We start from the raw sequence: 23217 nt of genomic DNA, 5'->3' as shown, positions 1-23217 counted from the left end.
TTATCTTTTTTTTTTTTTTTTTAGAGAGGACTTTTGTAGCCTTCATGTACAACAAAATTAATAGCAAGGTGGAAAAATAAAGATGTCTTTAAATATTATTTTTTCTTTATATTCAAGCTATATATTCTTCAGAGTGTAATAACTTTACATGAGGTTTACAGATTTATTATGTGTACAAAGGCATGAACTTCAGGGGTGTTTGAGGTCATCATTAATGTGATCTCATTAGTAACTTCCCTAATGGTTTATTTGCATGGTTTAAAAACCAAGAAAACTCTAATGTTTGAATTCAAAAATATTGAGGTTTTGAGTTTTTGGTTTTAACGAACAACCTTAGCTGTAAGTATTCAAAATAGGAAAAATATTGGTTAAAAACAAAGCCCTGAGTTCTTTTGAAATCCTGCTGTACTATTGCACAGAGCTGTAAAGTTAGTGATGTCTGATAGCTATTCTCTCTGCAGTTGATATCCAGATTAAATTGTATTTTGTATGCTACCAGCCATCTCTTAGAAACTGGGATTTCAGCTTATTTGATAAGAGTGCTTCAACAGAAATATTACACCTATTTTTCAATGTGACCGAGTATCTGAAATATATATAAATATTTATATGTAAATAAACAGCATTTGAACCATGACTAAAGGTAAGAATTTTTATTCTAAATAGGACAGATATTACAGACCACTTCATGTTTCAAAACTGTCTTCTATAAAGTAATTTTGGATGCTTGCTACTAGCTGTCTGTGTATTGATATTTCAAAACATGGCTTAGGGGCACCGCTATTTTTAGATATTGTCTGAGCCTTTGAATACTTCCTCTCTCCTGATAGTTCAATTGTTTACAAACTGTAAAGCTGGAGCATTCATGGTAAATAGAGCCATTGAATGCTGTAAGTAATAGTTTACAGAAAAGTGGTTTCAATATGGAACCAATAATTTTTAAAAGCAGAATGCAAAACAAACCTTTCTAGTGTAGACTTGCCTATGTTGGGTATAGTAAGTGGAACAGAGATGCAGTTTTCAGGATTTATTTTGATTTTTGACATGTAAATCATACACCTCCTGGAACAGGGAAGAGAGACAAAGTATAAATGAACAAGCAGACAGGAATAATCATATCCCTTATAGAACTAAAGAGCATATTAGCTGTCCTACATTATTGCTCTGGAAATCAAAGAGATTTCTCAAACACAGGAGACATACTCCTGTGCATTTAAAGTAAATGTCAGGTGTCATGGCAAGAATACAGACTAGTTTTCCAAATGAGATTACTCCTGTATGCCAATTCCAGCTTGCTATCTGCAGGCAGAAAACATTGCCTGGTGTGCAGGCTTTAATTCCTCTACAAAAGACAAAATAAAAGACTGTTAAAGTCCAGAGGTCTTCCTACAAAACAAATACAGTTGCACATGTATAAACCAGTGCACTCACGCGTACGTCAGTCAGGTTGAAGCCTGACTCCCAGTAGGTTCTCTTGTATTAAATATACTTCAAAGTTTATGACAAGTTAGACATGATGCTTGCAGAATAAATGCATTAAAATTTTATTCAGTATTAAAATTAGAATAAAGCATTGCTTCTACAGTTAATGCCAACATTCAATCAACAAGAAATGCTAAGGAATCCGTAGTCAAATAAATGGACAAAATACCTTTTTCAAGCAGAATGGGTAACTGTGGTAAGGAAAAATGATATTTTATTATGTGATATGATAAATGAACATCTGATTAAAGGCAGAATGCTTAGTTGTTAGTATGCCAACATTTACTAAAATGAAATAAGAAGTCACTAATCAATTACAGGTAGTGAGAATTAACACTCTGCACAAGGCCAAAGCATTATCTCAGTTTACAAATGTGATGTTGCCCCCCTTGACTGTGATGGTCAGTGTGACAGCAGTAGATAAAAAGAAGGTTTCCTTATTTTTGTTATTAAAAAATTAATACAGGATAGTACTAATTAACATCACAATCAGGGGTCAGACCTCACAATCAGGGTCAGGTGCAACACTGATGTGCATCACTGATGCGTGCAGCTCTTCCAGGCTCTGAGGTGGTATAGGACTGGGAATTGGAGAAAGGAAGGTCTATCAGCTCCCTACCACTGCCTGGTCCTGGTGTTTTGGAAACCATGCAACAAAGGCAGAGGGAGGGAGGGGGATGAAGGCTAGGGGTAGAGCTGTTTCACATCATAGTGGAAAGATTTTCCCAAGCCTAAGAGTGGAATAACAAGGGGAAGAGTAAAAGCCAAGATGTAATAGAAGTGATATTGCAATAAGACAGCAGATGAGAGCAATACAGACAGATTTTTCTCTAATTGCATGAAGCAGACTTGTAGAAGGTATGAAAGAAAATCTATATAAGGAAAGCTTGGTTTCACCAGAACTCAGTGTCTTTTAAAAAAGTGTGTATACGCATTCCAGGCCTTCAACCACTTAAGATTTCATATTCTCTTTTCTGTAATTAATCAGATTTTAAAACATCACATATGCTTGAACATACTCTGTCCATACAAGCTTCCTGTGTTAAATGCTGTGAAGAATGATCTCTGTTTGAACCACCTTTTTTAAGGTCCTTCCATTATGAATGTCCTTTGGTTGCCAGAAATAAATATGCAGTTATTTATCGGTATTTTTTGAATCATGAGAGGAAAATGAGAAGTATTGTTCTGAAAGAGAAATGGCTTGATTAGCCAAATGACTTAAAGGTAGTTCAGTGCTCACACAATGAATTGTCAGAAACCAAACACTATATTCATACTGCTCAAGAGAAAGGGCTTTGATCCCTTAGATTTGCGATGGTTTTTTTCATGGAATCACAGAATGGTTTGGATTGGAAGGAACCTTAAAAATTGTCTATTTCCAGCCCTCCTGCCATGGGCAGGGACATCTATCACTAGACCAGGTTGCTCAAATCCCCATCCAATCTGGCCTTGAACACTTCCAGGGATGGGGCATCCACAACTTCTCTGAGCAACCTGTTCTGGTACCTCACCACCCTCACAGTAAAGATTACTTTCCTAATATCTAATCTAAATTATCCTGCTTCAGTTTAAAGCCATGACCCCTTGTAGTATCACTGCACGCTCTTCTCCCTGATGTAATAGTAACGTGTGACTTTAACCAACTAATACAATTTCTCGCTACTTCAATTTTCCCTCCTGCTATTTGCTACTTTTAAGTAGCTGGGATGGAGACTTTTGCATTATATATGTGTAGTGCTTTGCACAGAGGTTGTGGAGCCTTAGTCATCTATTGATCCTATCCTAATGCAAGCAGTAAGATAAATATTCTTTCGGGCTTTCTGTGACGTGTGATTGTAACACCAAATCAACATGTGCATAAATGTATGTATGCTTTCAACATCCTTTGTGAAGAAAGCAGCATTTTTGAAAAAATCCAAACAAACAAACAAATAAAAAACCCAAACCACCAACCAAAAAAAAAACCAAACAAACAAAAAAACCAAATAAAACCAAAACAAAACAACAAAAAGCTGCAGACAAAGCAAGATTAAAGCCATATTTTTAAGTCTCTACAGACTTGGGATACCTCATTGATTGTACATAACTGAAGTCTCTATGGTCTGTTATTTGAAAGCACCCAGTGTGCTTCATATTCCTGTAGATGTTTCAAAAAGCACAAAATCGTGTCAGCACTCCAATTTTGTAGATGGTGCAAAAGAAACACAAAGACAGAGCTGTGCCAGTGTGAGATGAATACTAAAACTGACTCTTTTCTTTAACATAGAAAGCAGCACAAAATAAGCAAATTAAACATGGGTTTTCTTTCAGTTAATTATTATAAGAATTATTTGTTTTTAAAAAACTCTTCATTTATCAGTCCAGTTTTAATCTCTTAAATTAAATCTATAATTACTATGCATTCACATCTGTAGAAGAATGATAGGGATACTCACATTTTTTTCTTGTCATTTTCTGTTTGTTAAAAAGCAAATTGATCAAACCAAATATTCAGTACAAAGGTAGTAAAGAAAAAGTACTTGCTGTTTTCAAGATAATGAACAAATTAAACAAACATGGACAAAAAAAAACCTTTTAAGAAGAAAAATACTGCACTTCAATTTATTTTCAGTAATTGCATTTTTATGACAAAAGAAATTTTTTTAAGTGTCGACATTTTACCTACTCTGGTTTGTTACTACTTATCAATTTCAAATAATAATTTAGTAAACCTTTGCTCTTACATCAGGCCTGCAGTTTATAATGTGCTTTACAGAATCTGATCTTTTGCATTCCCTGAAGCAAATAACCAAGTCCATCCAAATTGATTCTGCCATTGATTTCTCAGCCTGTAAATTTGTGTGGATTGCAGCGCTTTATTTCCTCTTTTGCTCTTAGCTCTGTTAATGTGAATCTTCCTTTCTTCTTTCCCTACCTTTTTAATTCCTTCCCTCTTCTCTTTTACAGATGCACTGTCTCCCTTTATCCTGCTCTCTCTTTTCTTTGCTCTTTTCTTTCTTTTTTTGCTTTTTTTTTTCCCCCCTTCCCTTCTGCTGCCTTCTGTCAGTCCAGGAATGTTTTCATCTCACAATCCTTTCAAATTTCTGCTTGATTTCCCCTGCTGCTCTTCTCTGTTTGTATTTGGTAAAAAGCTGCAGGAGGCTATAAAACATGCAAGCACGGAATTAAAGTGCTAGTACACTTTTTTAGCACCTAGAAGCTTACCTTCAGCCCTGTTTATCACAGAAGTAATTGCAAATGGGATAAGTAGTTAAAGCTGGAGGCAGAAACCTGCAATTCAGAAACACTGGATGTCCGACTCTTCCTTTTTCCAGGGTAGCTACAGAGTGCCATCTATTGTCTCCAAATAAAACATTTTCATGGAATCATAGAATATCCTGAGTTGCAAGGGACCAAGAAGGATCATTGAAGTACAAGTCCTGGCCCTGCACAGGACAATCCTGCGGATCAAACCATGTGCCTGAAAGTGTTGTCCAAACACTTCTTGAACCTTGGCAGACTTGGTGCTGTGAGCACTTCCCTGGAGAGCCTGTTCCAGTGCTCAACCACCCTCATTTTAAAATAAGTTGCCCTGAAATTACCTTGGCCTTAGCTGCTGTTTTCTGCAGATAACTACACATTCTTACTGAGTGCATTTACTGCAAGAAAACATCATTCAAATTTAAGTTACTTTTCTGTCACTTCTTACTCTCCCATCCCCATGTCATCTTTAAGTGTTTGACTCCTTACCCTCTTTACAGCATTTATCTGTATTTTGTCTCATGTGTGTTAAAACTACATTAATAAAGATTTTTAATAAAGGCAAAGGAGATTTTCCTAATGTTGCTCCCCACATATTCAAGAAAAATTGGAGCACCTGTTCTTAGATCTCCTTAAACATCATATTTAGAGTTGACTGTAAACTTTTATATTGGGTAATAAAATTTGTAACATCTTATCTTCAGCTTTACTAAAGCTAGCCTTTACAGTGAGTGTTGCTAAAGCACTGGCAGATAACTAATTTCTACATTACTCAAAACATCTCCTGGACAGTGGCTGTAGTTTGTTCGCTTAAGAAATATTTTTCCTAATTTAACTTCATAAGTTTTTGTAGTACAGTCATGGCTAAAGGTTATTCTTGTAATGATGAAAACAATACTTGTGTGTTCTTGAGTTCACCTTTCAGATCCTGTCGGATATTCAGATATGAAAGAAATATAAAAAAATGTTATGGATGGTCAGCCTCTATACAGCCAAATTTGAGCCATGGCCAAAATGACCTGATTAGACAAAAGAGCAGGAGCTGAAACTCATTGCATTCTAATCACAGCTTCTGACATTTCCTTGTTATTGTCTGAGCTTCCTCTGAACATAATCATCCAAGAGCAGAATGTGAATTTTGCTGTCAAAAGGCCAAAATTATAAAACAGCACTGGCAGCATTTTAGGCATAAATCTGCTGACTTGATCTGAGACAAGGATTAATAACTGGGCCAACATTTTGTTCAGCTGCACAGCTTACTATTCAGTAGATACCCAGTTGTATTGACCTAGTTTTGCCCATAGCGCTGGCTTTCAACTATTTGATCCAGGCTGCCTGTCATATGTGAAAATACTCAGTTTCATTTTGAACAAGATCTCTTCTGATTTCTCACCAGCAGAGCATGCAAATAGATTGGTTTGACTTTGCTGCCTCTTTTTCCTCCATATTCAGGTAAATAATAAATGGCAGTAGCTCAACTCTTGCAAAGTAATTCTGATGTGTAGGACACAAAGATGACAAGTGTTACCGTATCATTTTGGACATGGGGAAATTGAAGCTGGAAGAACAAATGACTTGCCAAGATCACTCAGCAGCACATGGGCTAAGCAGGGAAGAGAAATCATGCCTTCAGCTTACTGTCCCAGTTCTGCTCCAACCCCCAGGCCACACTTCTAATTAAAAACCTGTTTAGACTTCCTAGATCTGGATTACTTTACGTCTACTCTGCATATATTTAAGAAGGTGTTAAAGGGGTTGCTACAAGGCATATCAACAGCCATGATCCAAAAGAAAAGGAACTCTGACTTTATTTTCTGATTTTTAAAAATACTTCAAGAATACACAAACTCAAGACAATATATCTTTTTCTCACAGCTGTATTTTTAAAAGGTTGTTTTCTGACTTCACACTGTTAAAAAAGTTAAGAGATGAAGGACCATACAGGGTAGGACTAATACTTTGCTTTAGCTTTTTCTTTCAAAAATATTAAGCTTCAGATTAACGTTTTGGAAAGTTGAGATGTTATTTCAAGATCATGAGCAAGTTGGAGATCCAGTTTGGACATTAGCACTGGGCAAAGATGAACAAATGCCTACTGATTTCTGAAGTATCATATCAAGATAAAGTCTTCATGTCAAGATAAAGTCTACATGTGTACAACCATAAGACTTAACTTGCATGAAATAAAGCATCCCTTGATTAGTCTCTTCTCTACAATTTTTTTTCTTTCTTTAAAAATAAAATGGAAATGAAAAAGCCATTTGTGTGATGTAGAACTGCTATATAGTATGAAGGAAATATTGAATCGTTTATACAAGAAGCATTCTGGAAAATGTTGCTGTAAATGGTGTGTATTTGTGTTGCTGGTAACTTTTATTTGTAAAAATAGAGAATGAGTAGAACACCCTGTTTCTCTGGGAGGAGTCACAGACACATGTATGTGTTTGGGAGTACTTGTAGAGCTGGGAGTAAAATTTACACATACTAATATAACAGCATTTACACTTTTTCTAAAAATTAAATTGTTAGAGAGATTTGAAACGGGGTAAGTACCAATAAATGTAGCAGGTGTGTGTATATAGGGTTGTGCGTGCTTGTGTTTCCAAGGGACAGCCAGATCTGAGGCCTCATATGTAAAGACTGGGAATAGGAATAATATTTGGGACCCTTTCTCAAAGATGATTGCTTAGGAAGTTATCTCTTTCTGGACATAAATTTTCCCATCAGTAAAATGCACGTTATATTTACATCCTTTGGGGTATATTTTCAATTTGCAGAAGAAAAGTGCCGTATGAGATGTACCTGTTATTATTTATTGATTTCTATCATAATTAATAACTTTTTAAACAAGTACAGCAATAGCAGGTATCCCTGGGGCTGGTTCAGTGATAAAGCTGCAGTGTGACTTTACAATTGCAAGCTCCTGAGAATGTCAAAAAAGAGTTTTTAATGAGATTCTGCTGTATTAGCTTGATCATATAAATGTTATTTGCTCCAAATCTGTCAGGATCAAATAAAACTGCCATTGCTTTGCCTGGAATTTTAAGTTTTTTCTTTGTTCATTTGTTTCAAAAGCAAAACTAGAATTTAAAATAAGAAGGTACCATATAAATATTGATTCTCGTTCTATATATAGTATTGCTATAAATTAGATTATTAAATATATTCAGTTTTGTTTTTTCTTTTAATAAATCTGTCACTTAACATAGTGAAGATGAGTCCAATGGGCTAAAATTAACAGAGATGTTTGGATTCAACCATGAGGAAAAAAAAATAAAATAATGCTGGTTGATTCCTACCTCATCTTTTCACCAGTTAACAGATTTTTGTCATTTGTTAAATGGTTTCTTTAGGCAATAACAGGCAACTGTGTCTTAAGAAAAATATATTATGCCTAAGATACTATGAAAAATGCATACACAATAAGAGGTTTAAATGGATAAACATTATCATTTTGTTTCTAAACAGAGAGCCTCGAAAAATCATCCTGCATAAGGGCTCCACAGGACTTGGTTTCAACATTGTGGGAGGTGAAGACGGGGAAGGCATTTTCGTGTCTTTCATCCTAGCAGGTGGGCCTGCAGATCTCAGTGGAGAACTGCAGCGAGGAGATCAAATTTTATCTGTAAGTATTTCTGTTGGGCTTTCCTGACCAACTTCATCTTGTTCTTTGTCTATACTGCAGGGGACACACAGAGATGTCTTTTTCGTTTCCATGTTTTGAAATCCAACCTGCAAAAAATTTATTACTGAACATTTTGGGTTCGGTTTTTTTGGTTGGTTGGTTGGGTTTTCGGTTTGGTTTTTTTTTTTTTTTTTTTGGCATTTTTCAATGTTGTTACTTGAACTTAACTCAAAATGAGACTTCCACTGCTTAATGCTATCTACGGTATGGTGACTGCAGAGAGAACCTAAGCACAGTGCAGACCTAAGCATCTCCCAGTTTGGCCCACGATCCAGTTCCATTTTTCCAAAAACACACTACTGACTTCAAAGATATTTCTCAATTTCGGATTTTCTTGGAGGAGAGCAAGCAGTACAATGAAATCATCTGTACTGAGGCTGCCACCTAGTGTGCACTAAACTGCTTAACAGGCAGCTCAATACAAGAAGGAGATTAATTAGGTTATGTTAATTATCTCTGTGCCTCTAATGAATTTGATGATCCCTCTGAAATTCTTTTTCAAATTTTAGTGGATAAAAGGCTTTGTAGCTTGAGGTTATATTTTGCATGCTTAGTCTCAAAAACATCTTTTTAATTTTTCTTTCATGTATATATTGATACCACACTTTTAAAAAGCAGAACATTTATGTTTTAGGCTCTGTCAAGTAATTGAACATGACTTAAACAATATGAATGTAAAGGATTTTGAATTACAATGAAAGCCTTGAAAATGTGGTTAGATATCCATTCACATTATGCTGCCTTACAGAAAAATAAGTAAACTATCCTAAATTCGTACAGTTGTGACTGTTTCATGCAAAGCACATCAATAGCCTTAACGCAAAGAGCTGAAACATGGGAATTATTTATCCCACGAGTGATGGACCCACTAGGCTGCAGTGTCACGCTGCCTCCCAGTGTTGTGCTGTCTATCCCTGTGAATCCTGCATACTTGGCTACACTTTGGTTATGGTTAAGGGTGGATGTGGTTATGCAGCACTTTCCTGATCACTGTTTAAATTCATAAGAAAGTTGAGTATGGCTTTCCTATATTGCTAAGGAGTGACTTGGCCTATTCTATGAAAAGTGAATTTACCTTCCACCTGTCAAAGTTTTGGTGTAAAAAGATGTCTGGAGCTGTTTTGCAATACAAAGAAAATCTGGTAAGTTATCACTAAAGAGAAGCAGTAACATGACCTAATAATCATAATAGTGTGTTTTATCTAGACCTATTCCTTAGAATTGCTGTAAGAAAAAATGATAAAGTGCAAGTAAAAGATGTTTAGGTGCCTGTGTGAGTTGACACAGGCAGGCAGCTTGAACAATCACAAAACCACGGCTGAAATGTAAACAGTACATTTATTTCATTACCTCACTGACTGGAGGATTCCGAAGCAACACCCAGGTAGAGGCACATAAGTGTGAACACAGGCACTGTTAGGCTCTGTCCATCATTGCGGACAGTGGGCCTGCTGTTTGCACCAATTTATCAAGGACCTGCACACTTGCAGTTTACAATCATGCTGTGATCTCCCTTGCGCTTTTTTATGGTCTCTGAGCTTTAATCTTCTCTCTCCCTAAACAGGGAGCTCAAGTATGTTCATGAGACTGTGCCCAAGACTCTCAAAACACCCACATTATCTCTACACAGAAATTCTGCTTCTCAAAACAGAGGATAAACGGCAGCAGGCATAATATATGAGGTTTCTCACACTGTTATTTTCCAGGCCTTAGCATTCCCAACTGCAAAGTTACTTGAACCAATCTACCATCCTCCTCGTCATTCTTTCACTTTTAGCCCTGTCCTCCCAATGGTGCCTTAAAGAGTTCTTCAAGTAGAAAGTTTGTAGGGAACTGCAAGAAGACCAAAATAGACTCTTATACAGTTATCAATATGAAGAGGTAAGAAAGTCAAAGGCCTGTGCCAAGAAGAGCACACACAAGAAACCCAAAGAATAAAAATAGAAATTTCTTTAGGACAAATATGCACTTTATTTTTCTTTGGTTAGATGCAACAACATAGGACTGACTGACAGAACATTATGAGATCAAAGCCTTTTACAGTACATTATATTTGGAAATCCAGAAGTTCAAATTTAAAAGTCCATTTTCCTTTATTTTTCAGCAAGATATATTTAACACTGTAGAATACAGCAGCAGTTGAAATTTTAAACTCTGATTTTTTGTCTGTCTCATAATGATGTTTTCCATAAATTCTAATTAATGTTACCAGTGTTGCATCATCATTTACTTGTCATGCAAGACTTGTTTATTTGTTCATTAAGTAGAGAGGGATGGAAATTATTACAAATTAGACTGCGTACATATCCCCAGGCACTCACCCAGTCAGGCCCCTGTTACTTATTTAGCCACAAATAACTATTATGGATCCATTTTTCCATATTCAACCAAAACCCATTTTATCTACAGGCTCCATTTAGAGCTCATTAATCTTATACCATTGTCTAGTGAAGGGTCCCAGACACCTTAATTTCATAAGGGTTGCACAGAAAAGGTCTGTTTCTCTCTGTTTGTTCCTTCTTGTGTCATCCCTCAGAAACATTTATTTGCCTACAGAAATAGTTTTCCCGTTAGCTTCTCAAAGCATGACAAGTCTGATTTACAAGAACAAATAGTACCCTTAAAGCTGCTATTTCTAATTAACTGAAGCTTGGTTAAAGTTCTTACGGATAGGAAGCGTAGTAAGTGATTTAAACTTCAGAGATCTGGATTTAATTTCTCTTAAGACTGGTATTGCGGAATTACAGTGAAACCACAGTTGTATTGTGATATTTTATATGCTGTTAAAACCTTCTGTGATCTGCTTTCTGGCCAACCCCTCTAATATTTATTCTCTTTCGGAATGCTACTTTCTTCATTGTTTTTGTTGTCCCTGCCCGTTGCAAGGGAGTTGGACTAGATGACCTTTAAAGGATGCTTCTAACCCCAACTGGGTTGGGTTTGATTCTATGATTCTGTTTAATCCTCTAATTTAGCTGGTGTCTTTCTGTGTGACCTTAGGCAGGGTACTTCATTTTTCTAAGCCTCAGTTTCCAGGTGAACAATGAGGATCACAGCACTTTCCTAATTCATGCCTGTGCTGTGATTATGGCAAAGTATTGACTGGTTGAGAGCTGTGTATGCTCACCTCTGGGAACATATCTATAAAAGTACCTAAAATAGACTGCAAATACGAGTGAGACCCAGCAGAGCTGTGCCTTTATATGCAGTGACACACTGGATATATACATAGTCCCACAGTATACATAGCCCACAAGGCTTGGACAAATCCCATAACTTCTGCCTCTCCTTCTGCCTGACCACTGGGATGGGGTCCAAGCCTACAGCCCACCAGGGGCACTGGGAAAGTTGGTGTCACAGCCTTGGCCTCATGGATGAGTGAAACTTGAATTTATTTTTCCCAGATGCCACCAGGCGGCAGCCCAGGATCAGTGATGATAGCAGTCTGCCTTTGGCTGAAACCTTAGGAAAAGCAGCATCAACTGTTGTGTTTTTTTTCCATTTTCAGTTGTTTGATTGGAAATGTTTAAAACTTATCTCAGAAAGCAGGCTGGTATTCTCAATGCTTCTGTGCAAAAAGACAAAATGAATCCTATCTGAACTTGGAAGGTCAACTGAAGAATAATGGCAAATGTTCTGTGTCAAAGACTAAAACATTTCAAATAGCATAAAGATGAATTATAAAGTTACATTCATGAGAAGACAGTTTTTCCCCCTGAAATGTAAGATGTTTTAAATGCTGTTCTCATCTTACTATAATTCATTATGCTCTTTTGAATTGCCACTAAGCTAAACATTTTCCTTCTAATTTCTGAATGTCTTTAAAATGTAGTAATACATGCATCATCAGCATACGTTCATAACAGAATATATCACTCCCTGTAGTATTTTCCTCTATTAAGTATATTTTAACTATTATCAAGTGACATTTTAAATTCTAATTGACATCAATGCTTGATTTACTACGTGCTGTCAACACACAGATTAAATTTCATCTCAGATACTTTTAATCCAAAGTTCAGAATATTAGTGGAAGAATTTATTTCAATTTAGAACAGTGGAAATGAGGTGCCAGTATGTTAAATGATTTGTTTAAAATCATTTTAGAAGTCTGAACCAAGTCTAGACTTAGAGGCTGCTTGAACTCGGATCTAACCCCAAGTTCTCCATCTGTTGGGAAAATGCAGTCTTCAATAAAAATAAAATGTAATGTTCCCTGATGCCATTCTTGCAGTTTTAAGTTCCAATGCTAAGGAATATATTGCCTATTAAAACAGCAATGGGAATCCAGTGTTGGTTAGTTAAAGTCACCTGCATGAGAACAAATTATTTCCATGAGCCATATGCATAAAATGGCCATAATTGTACATACACTCCGAGAGAAAGCAGTACAAATGTTATCATTTTAGGAAAGAGGCACATAGTGAATACACTGCAATTTTTAGGGGAAGTTCCTGGGAAGGCAGGAGAAGCAATACGGTCCTTCTCAAAGAAAAATTACCACATCATTTTTTGCCTCACAATCTCAAATCAAAATCATGATAAAATATAACTCCTTCTTTTAGGTGTCTAAACTCAAATCTTTCAAAGCACTTTCAGTGCCAAATGAGAAACTTTATCAATAGGTACAGGACCTGAAGCACAGAGAATTAGTTTACACATGCAAATTCAGCAGCAAAATTCAGATTTACAATTTCACACAAATAATTAGTGCATGTTGCTCCTCAAATTCCTATGCCAAAATTACTTTTCAAACAGTTTTATAATTTTCCATAAGGCTGCATCAAGGTGACATTGTATACAAATGAGAGAATTGAGGTGAATTAATAGCCATAAGCAGTTAACAGCAAGTATTAACACTTGAATCTTAACTTTTGAAATTACTGAATTTTAGGTCTTTGGAAAAGATCAAACCTCAGACTAAGATACTTAAATTTAGACATCATGTTTGCTGAGTGTCTGTTTGCCACTAAAATCAGTGGAAGCTAGAGAACAGTTCAGCTGGCCAACTGTGAGCTGTGTAGAGCAAGCTGAATTGCTCTGGAAGCTTTGTTATCTGTGTTGACTTTAAGCTTATATACCACATGAATTCATATCCATATTTAGGTGTCTTAAACTGAATCTCTTATTTCATGTGTGTATGCCCTTTTAATATATATTTTCTTTTTCATCTAACACTGTGCTTGCTTAATCACAAATAAAAGTAAAATAAAATTGAGGATCATAAAAGCAGTATCAGTTTTATTTCATTCTGCTGTAGAAATGCTTTATGCCTTGTGGTTCACAATGGCTGGATGCAGCGTGACTTGTAGCCTGAAAGTAGAATCAAGAGAAAAAGTAGCCTGCTTGCTCTGGAACAAGATGACTGCTCCCAAGCAGTGCATCCACAGTTTATTTTAAGGGAATAAAACAAGTTTCCTGATGGTTAATTGCTCAACAGCAACAGGAAAGAGTAGAAAAGAACAGGCTGCACTGAAAAGAGACACATAATACTCTCTTAATACTTCAATTTCCCTTCTCATTTAACCTTAAATAGATGAATGAACAGATGAAACAAAACCATTCTGTATGATGTTCCTGTTGATCAAATGTAGTATCAGGATGCATTTATATATGGGGAAAGACACTATATTTTTTCCTTGCAACTTTCTGAGAATGAAACAACTATGTATTGGGAAAGGGCTAGAGAAGATACTCTGTGGGGTTTTCTGTCACTGGTACATGACTTTATATATGCTTAGTTTGCAACACCAGTTGTTTTGCATCTCACTTCAATATTGTCTCTGATCTTTTATACAAGGTTCTCCCTTGTAGAGGAAGGTGTTCTCTTATATTGATCAGATTTTGTTTGCGTCTGTGCGTCATCCTGCTGTCATTTTTTGTGATGTTTACTATCCCTTATGAACAGTTTAAACACTTCTTTCTGCTTAGTTCTTTTTTCCAAAATGCAGATGGCTTGGAAAATGTTTTGAAACATCTCTATAGGACCTGGAATTTTTTCTCCATGGAGCATCAGTTTGACACCCTTATGTAATGGTGTTAGGATTGTAACATATACTCCCTTTGCAATATTATTTGCAGAGCCACTGACTATATCATTAGGATGCTTACTTCCCTGTGGTGATGTGAGTGCTGTATGACTGTCCTGGCATAGGACAGGCTGTCAGATCCTGTGGCCTTTAGCTGTAATTGCCTATAAAGACTCGAGCAATGTTTTTAGTCAATACGTTTACTATGTTAACTAGCTTTGTAGTAATGTATAGAACACTGGTATATATTGAGAATATTAGTATATAATCAGTGCACTGATTTAAAGGGGGAGACCAATGCCTGGACTCTAATTTTAAAGAGATAGAATTTGTTTGAAAATTAAGTAAGAATTTGTTGCTAAACATATCTAAAGGATCAATACTGAATGGTATTTGATAACTATGACAGATCTGTAAAAAGAAAATCTCTAGAGAGAAAATGAGCTGAGAGTAAAGATGTTGTCATATGTTAATGGGATGACACCAATTAGGACAGCTAGATTAAGCTCCTTAGAAGCACAGAGTGGATTAATCTAAATTCAGACTTTGCTCATGCTGGGAAGCACAGAGCCCTTTAGGCCCCCTCTGTAGCTAATGGAAAGATGTAGCCACTTCTGAGTACAACTTACCTTGCCCTAAAGTAGACATTTTACATGGGTCAGATGACCATTTTGCGGTAAAAATTTATATTTCTTTTCACTGGTTACAGAGAATTTGACATGATTCCCTTTATTAAAATAGATTCTGTCCAAACTGACCAAACATTCATGAATCTTTTTGGTGGAGAATATGGAAAAAAGAAGTGTAGATCAGATAATCTCAAATTTTATTCTAACCAGTAAGGAAGAACAGCCTAAAAATGGGAGAATGAAAAAATTAAACACAACTTGCCTTTGAGTAACAATATAATGTAGTGGCAAAGTTTATGATTTTGTGCTGAAAGGAAATAGTGGAGTAACATGAACTTCAAAAGCAGTTTTCTCTGCATTCACAGTGGTGAAACTCAAGTAATAAAAAGGGAAAAAGTAATTGAAAAACTTAAAGCTGATTTAATCACTGTGACTATAACAACCCAGGTCTTAAAAATGTATGTTAGGCAAAATTTGGGGAAAATTTAGTAGGGCAAGATGTAAAGTGGATTTTAAGTTTCAGGAATTAGAAAAGGTAGCAAGAAAATATTTTATGAAAACAGAAAAACAAGCAATAAATTAATTTCTCAAAGAGTTGGAAGAAAGACTATTTAAAGTGTGACCATGAAGGTTCAAACCTTCAATGCATTTTTTTTTGTTTTGTCTTTAAAAAAGACGGATCCACTATCATCCAATTAGGGCAGTTATGAGGAACCGAGGAAAAGTCTTTAGAGTGGACTAAGGCAAACCCAAATTAAAACTTAAACAAATTAGCTATTGAAAACAGTCCTTGTATACTTATGGAATGCAAACCATTCATAATTTTATTCAAGAACTGAAGGAATATTTGGGAGTATAGAGAAGCTTGCCCAATTTTCCAGGAAAACCTCCAGGAGAAATAATCAATCTATTTGCAAATACTTAGAAAACAGAAGGAGAAGTAATAATCCCAACGAAGTTTGCAAGAATAAATTGTAAAATATAATTTTCCTTCTGAAAGAACAGCAGCCACGGGGCTGGAGAAGAAACCATAAATGTCATTTTACCACAAACTTTCTGCCCCTGTAAGCTGCCTATCAACATTTTCATACAAATTCCCCCAAAACACAGAGAAAACTAGTGAAAAGCAAAGATGTTCTAGTGGCAGGATCTCATGGGAAGATCTAGGGCACACCAGCTGGTTAATACAAGTTCAGACATTGCTGACAACATTGGGAATTCTCGGATTTGAGGATGTTGGAAATGGTAATAGTTCTCTCAGAAACCTCAACCTTTTTATGTTTATATGGGATCATCTGGGTGCACAGTGCTCTCTGCATTTAGACATAAACTTAGTTTCACCTCTTAAAATGCATGCAGACATATGCTCAGTACATAATGAACCAAAAACATTTCACAAAACTGAATCACTTATGAAGCTTCCCTGTACAAGAGGAGATATTTAGAGATACAGAAGGCCACTGGACACCCAATGAAGAGAAGCTGAGTGCAAACACAAATTTATGCTTTTGAAAACCCTCTCTTTTTTATATTTAAATAAATGGGTCTTTAAAAAAAACCAAAGTCTCTTTTCCCATGAAGCCTTGGAGTTTAGAACTTATGTCAGGAAAGCCCTAGCATCCTACTCGACAGTAAAAATCCATTTTAATGAACTATATCCATGTTAACACTATCATTGGAAATATTCACCCTTGGAAAAGGGACCTGTTAGGAAACTGGTTTTCAATGTTATTGGTAAACATACATGATCTGATGGCTGGAAGTGGAACTTAGACATATTCAGTCCTCAAATATGATGCACTTATTTTGTAATCAGGGCAACTGGTTTGCATTGCCATAGAAGCTCATAGACTTGCCACTTTATAACTTCAAAATCAGATAGATTACTTTTAAAAATACAAGCTTAATGGAGCTTCTAGGGAAAAAAAATTACCACTGCATGTTCTGGAATTCTGTATACATTGGTGAGTAGAGCTTCCTTTTGTCTCATTAATCTAGAAATTTGTCTTCCAGATGGATTTCTCTCTCCCCACCACCCTCACCCCTATTTTTCTACAATCCATAACATAACATAACAATTGCCTTGATTCAGTAACTGGTTCCTAAATTAACGATCAGAAGTTAATAAATTATAAATTATAATAATCAGAAAATAAATTATAAATTATACTAGCAGTTCTCATAAATAGGATATGTCTTTTTTGCCCAAAAATGCTAGCTATCAGACCTGTCAGTTCTGTGTCATGCAAAGCTAGTAAATTGGCCTAGACTAAGGGGATGCGTATTTTTGCTGTGATGAAATCATCAGTTGTCTCTAAAACATTCATTTTACAATTGCCTAAGTGAGTAGAAATGATCTGATGCCAGACTGCTTGCTCTTCAGCTCCTTATAGTTTAAAGAGGAATATACACTGAGTTTAAACATTCTGACTTGGCAAATTTTGGTTTAACACTGTCAAACAGAATTATGTCACATCTGATACACTGAAGACTTGGAATGAGCTTTACATCCCTCAGTGTCGCCTTACTGCCAGCCTCAAAACAAAAAATTGAAAGCAAAACTGCTACTGCTGGACAAAGTGGCTACAATCTCTGAGCTTTATTCATTCAGAGATTTGCTCCAGGCTGGACCTTTGCCCTGTACTCAAATAAACTAGACTCCAGGAATCATTCTGCTCTACTACCCAGTCAGTTTTGGGTTTCTGAGTGATTAAAAAAATTATCATATGACATGAGCTGCAAAGCAATAGAAATTGGCCATCCATTAAATAAGATATTGGAGGGATATCTGCAATAATCTGTTGGAGGAGAATTTCGAGATCCCTTGGAAAAAAATATAAGATAGATATGCACTGTATCTGAACAAGCAAACCACCAGAACAATACCAAAAGCAAAAGAGAAATACAAAAAAGAATACAAAAGCTATTTCCTTTCCACTGTTTATAAAAAGCATGGTTTATTTGAGAGTGCAGAACATTGTCTATTCAAAGTATCTGTGTCATATAATCCTTATCTACAGAGCCACAAATAATCTATGAATGTTGTGATTCAAGGAGTTTTAATACAAAATGTGAGCTCTGAACACTTTCTTTATCTAGAGCTGAAGATTCCAGTAAGTCACAGGGTCACAGAATCAGAGAATATGCTGAGTTGAAAGGGACCAACAAGAATCATGCAGTCCAACTCCTGGCCCTGCACAGAACCCTCCCCAAGAGTCACACCATGTGCCTGAGAGTATCATTCAAATGCTTCTTGAACTCTGTCAGGCTTGGTGCTGTGATCACTTCCCTGGGGAGTTCCAGTGCCCACCCACCCTCTGGGTGAAGAACCTTTTCCTAATATCAAACCTAAACCTCCTCTAACACAACTTCAGGCCATACCCTTGGGTCCTGTCACTGGTCACCACAGAGATCAGTGTCTGGCCCTCCTCCTCCTCTCATGAGGAAGGTGTAGACTGGGATGAGGTCTCCCCTCAGTCTCCACTTCTCCAGGCTGAACAGACCAAGTGACCTAAGTTCCTCCTCATACGGTTTCCCCTCAAGGCCCTTCACCATGGTTGTTGCCTTCCTTTGGATGCTCTCTAATAGGTTAATATCTTTCTTATATTGTAGTGCCCAAAATTGCACACAATGTTCAAGGGAGGCCTCACCAGTGCAGAGCAGAGCGGGACAACCCCCTCTGTTGACCAGCTGGTGATGCTTTGCCTGATGCCCCCCAGGACACGATTGCCCCTCCTGGCTGCCAGGGCACTGCTGACTCATATTCAACTTGCTCTTGACCAGGACCCCAAGTCCCTTTCCACGGCACTGCTTTCCAGAATCTCATTCCCCAGTCTGTACGTACATCCTGGGTCACCTGAAGTTCTAGTTCCAGAGCTTCATACCTGGTGTAGAAGGTGCCACTGCTACTTGTCCGATTCTGAGGAGGAGGAACCATTCTCCCGGTATATGCAGTGACCAGCGTCCAGCCTTCATCTTTAACAGACCCTTGACTAACAGTCCTTTGACTAATTACCCAGCAGGGTTCTGAGTCCACCTGCTTCTCCACTACAAGAGTCTTGAGACTGTAGCATCTCCAAAAATAATCGATCTCTCTCTTGCTCATTTGTTTGAATGCTATGTAGCCTCTTCACTTTTTCCCACCACTCCTTCACCTGGTGACACAGCTCTCAGTCTACTTTCAGCCATATTCATTGTCTCATGGCCCCTGGGTTGAATTCAGTATAGATTTGGCATGGCACAAGCTGTGGCCATCTCACCTCTCACAGGCCACAACGCCATATTCTCTGGATGTGGAAATATGTAAAAACCTATCAAGCAGAGATCAAGGCAGGGATGTCAGTTTTTGAATTCACCACTAACTCAGTGCTCGTGTTCAGATAAACCACCAATGTCCTTCTGTCTCTAAGCAGCCTCTGAAATTGTTTTACCTTTTTATTTCAGTTCCCAAGTACCCATTGTTTATTGACTTCAGCTGAAATTAAGTTCTTATCATCTCTGAGATATAAGGAACTTGTTAAAATGGAAACCTTTATCTCATTTCAAAATTAGGAGAATTTCAATCATTACTTTTGCTTATACCATCCTTTGAAATTCAAATGTGAAGCAAGAACCCTGCAGTATTATGAGCAAAACTGAGCAATGCTGGTTTAGCCATATCCATACACTGGAAGGAAAAATACCTTTTAGAGCTGTGTGAAACCAAGGTATATGAAATAAATGCTACTAATAGGGAACTGTCTAAATTACTCCAGATGAGAACAGGAGACAAGGAAATCCAAATGCTGAAAACAGAATAGGGAGGAAGAGGAATATTTCAAAATGGCAGGAAAGTAAATGGAAGTAACAGTCATGTAAAGTAAAAGCTGTAGGAGAGAGGAGGGACAGTTAGATATTTTATCAATTCTGAGGAGGAAGAGAGCAGGAACTACAAAGGAGATGGAATATATGAAGACTTGAAAAAATGACACTGTCATGAGATACATGAAATTAGATGGCACCAGAAATATAATGTTGTTTGAGTGACCATGCAGGAGAAGGGAAGATAAAAAAGCAGCAATTAGATTTTAATTTAAGAGCTAATTATGACCTCTCCATTTTAACAATAATGAATATTCTTACTTACTAAGTATTTTTTTTGATGGATGAGTGTTTCATATATGAAACTAATGAAAAATAATATTTATATTTATTTTAAAATTAGTTAATAAATATTGGTCTTGGTTATTAGTGAGTACACTACTCCAATAGGTATTTTTCACTGGTAATACTAGTTGGCTTTATATGCAAAAAGTACATGTGCCTCTGTCTAGACTTTACCATTTAGTAATGTGACAAAATGCCATTGATCACCTTGTAGTTGCTGGATCACATCCAGTTCAAGTTGGTAATTGAACAAGCTCATAGCTATTTAGTGACCCAAATGAAATAAGTTTCATGTACATTCAGTGAGCCTATGTGTCCTTTTCAAAAGCTGTCATTTATTTCTTAAACTAGTTTTATTTATTAAAGGTAGTTTTAAGAAATTCTGATGGAACTGAGGGGAAATGTCTCTTAAGCTGTCACTGCAGTGAACTCTTCAGGGAAATTATTTCAGTCTCAAAGTTTGTTAATCTGGCATCATTCACAAAAGCTACAATTACATGGGAAGCAGATCTTGTATCAGAAGAGTTTCTGTACAGTTTCTGTAAGTCTTTGCCTATGGTTAAAGGCTTAATAGGTACCATTTGGAATGATTCATGTGGTCTGGTGAGTCGTAAAACTTGTTGGTTCCTACTGTAAATGAGAGTGTGTGCAAGAAACATCTTCAATAACATAATATTTTCTTTCTGCTTCAAAACTACTTTGATACCTCTTTCTTTTGGTTTAGCTGCCTTATTAAAGTTCCTGGCAGTAAAAGACATGATGTAGGTTGCACCCCCACAGTGGTTCTTGTTTTCCACAGAGAGAAGACTTTGCCTCTAGAACATCCAGCTCATCGGAGCATAAAGACCAGCTTACTAGAGGCAAAAATCATAACTCTAAGGTAGCCAGACAAGGAAAATTGAAAAGGTCACTGAAATTGCTGGCCCATGAAAAGAGAGAATGAGGATGCTGGGTATGGAGAAAAGCAGATAAGCTTTTCTCCAGTGAAAACACTGTGTTTTCAGTGGAGTTCAGAATGAGAAAACTGCTGTGCTTCTGTGTGCTGCAGTTCTAACAGTTCTAACTAACCAGAAGAAAGGGTAGGCACAGAACAGATCAGGATAAGTGAGAAAAGTGAGAGAAAAGCAATAAAACAAGCCCGAAAATTTAACAGAAGCTAAACTGGAGAGTGAAGACTCTAGTCCCCTGTGCATTTCCCCTTTCTTTCTATTTCTAAACACTTTCTTCAGCAGCAAGGCTCTCCCATATTGGTATTTCCACCTGCTGGGTGCCACCCCCGCAGATATGTCCTGGAGTGTCCGTGGCACGGAGTCTGCCCTACTTCCACAGCTCTTCCAGCAGAACCAGGCAGAGCCTTGGCCTCAGGCTGGATGTGTGGCCTTCGTTTTGCACAAAGCTGGTCTGTCTTAGCTGAAGAAGATTGTTGCTCAAGGGCTGTACTTTGGCGACATGCCCTTGTTTCTTAGAATTATTGTACTTTTTGGTGGACTGTATCAGTTGTCAGGAGTTGTGTGGACTGTTGTGTGGAATGATTATGCCACCTGCTTGTGAGGAAGGTCTTCCTCAGACATGTCCAGGGGAGATCATCCCTAATGTCCATTTTTCCAGTGTTCCCTGTCTTGCTGGAAGACCATGCTTTCATCACCTAGGGATTGATACTCTGTATTCCATTTCCAATGACCAAGCAGGACTGCTGGAGAACATGGCTCAGCTTTCCTCTCATCTCTTATTAATATGCTTGAGAATACTCAAGTTGATGGGCAAAGTTAAGGTAGATAAATAGTGTTCTTTGTATCTTCTCTTAATGCAAACAGTGGGAATTCTGGTGGTAAATGGTTGTCTTTATTCAGACTTCTGTTTGCTTTTTCAAGTGCCAAAAGCTCTTATTTTATGAGTTCAACAAATAAAAGAATTTAGACACAATTTGAAAACTCTGCTCTATAGTTTGTTCCAGGGTAAAAAAATACCATTTAATTTACTGTATAAAAGCATCATCCTATGTCAGTGACAACTGAAAGAATAAATGAAAAGAAATCCTTTATGTTTCTTCCCCAGGGAAGGGAGGTGTTTTTCCTTCCTTTTCCAACTCAACAAGACATTCCAAGTGTTCATTTAATCACTGTACAACCACAAAATAAGGTGGATTGAATACAGAAGTTGCTAAATAAACCAAATTATTCTGCCACCCTCTATTTGACCTACATACAAATCATGCTCACAATTCCAATGGAAGACAGTCAGACTGTAGCAAGTCCATTTAGGATACAACTAATTTGTGCTAGTATAGGCTACTCAAATATTTTAAAGGAAATATAACTCTTCCAATTTTAGAAAAGTCTGATCTATGCAAAAGTAAATCTTATCTTTCATTTCAGCTGTGATTCAGTATAACTGAAGTAGGTCATGCTTTATTTTGAGTCAATGAATGCAAAGGCAATTAGTGTAATTACTGTGAACTATAGTTGCGTCTTTTTCTCCATTTTAGTTTAGTTTTGACTGTATTTTTCAACTACAGTCTTCTATTGCGGCTCTTCTCTTTGTTTGTAAGCTTTGGAACTCCTTTTTGCCACAACATGCAGAAGAGACAGACATCTGTATAAGCTGCAGGCTCTTCTTATTTCCATTATGTCAAATTCATTTTGAAGTTAAGCATCAGAAATTGTGCAGTCAAGTTCATTCTGGGCCAGGACATCAGGGCTGTGCACTCAAGCTCAGAACAGCTACTTTGCTTATTGTATAATCCTTCTTAAGGGAAGTGAGCCCATTTATAATAGGAAAAAAAAAAAAAAAGAAAAACCCAAACAAAACAAAACAAAAAAAAAAAAAAACAACAAACAAACAGCAACAAAAAACCCCCCACCTTTGATATATATTAAACTCTTCTGTCCACACTTGCAACTTTTTCTGTAGGTTTTTTTTACGTCCTTTTATTGATTATTCATAATATAAATTAAATTAATTGAAAGCAGTAATTGAAATCAGATTTAACAATTTGCAGTGAAATAAT

The 23217-nt window shown here is 36.8% G+C and overlaps 1 protein-coding gene across 24 annotated transcripts in view; it reads left to right on the top strand.

Moving 5' to 3' along the window:
- The window catches only part of DLG2 (discs large MAGUK scaffold protein 2), a 1004454-nt gene that overhangs the window by 770798 nt on the left and 210439 nt on the right, over positions 1–23217 (top strand). For all 24 annotated transcript variants that reach the window (XM_051779210.1, XM_051779204.1, XM_051779229.1 and 21 more), the window contains one exon: positions 8191–8347. In XM_051779210.1, coding sequence (XP_051635170.1) covers positions 8191–8347 — 157 coding nt within the window. The remainder of the gene's footprint in view (positions 1–8190; positions 8348–23217) is intronic.

This window comes from Manacus candei, unplaced genomic scaffold, assembly GCF_025592945.1.
Source record: "Manacus candei isolate 608988 ecotype Guabito, Panama unplaced genomic scaffold, ASM2559294v1 h1tg000014l, whole genome shotgun sequence".
Taxonomy (NCBI): domain Eukaryota; kingdom Metazoa; phylum Chordata; class Aves; order Passeriformes; family Pipridae; genus Manacus; species Manacus candei.
This window is presented reverse-complemented; position numbering and strand designations above follow the sequence as displayed.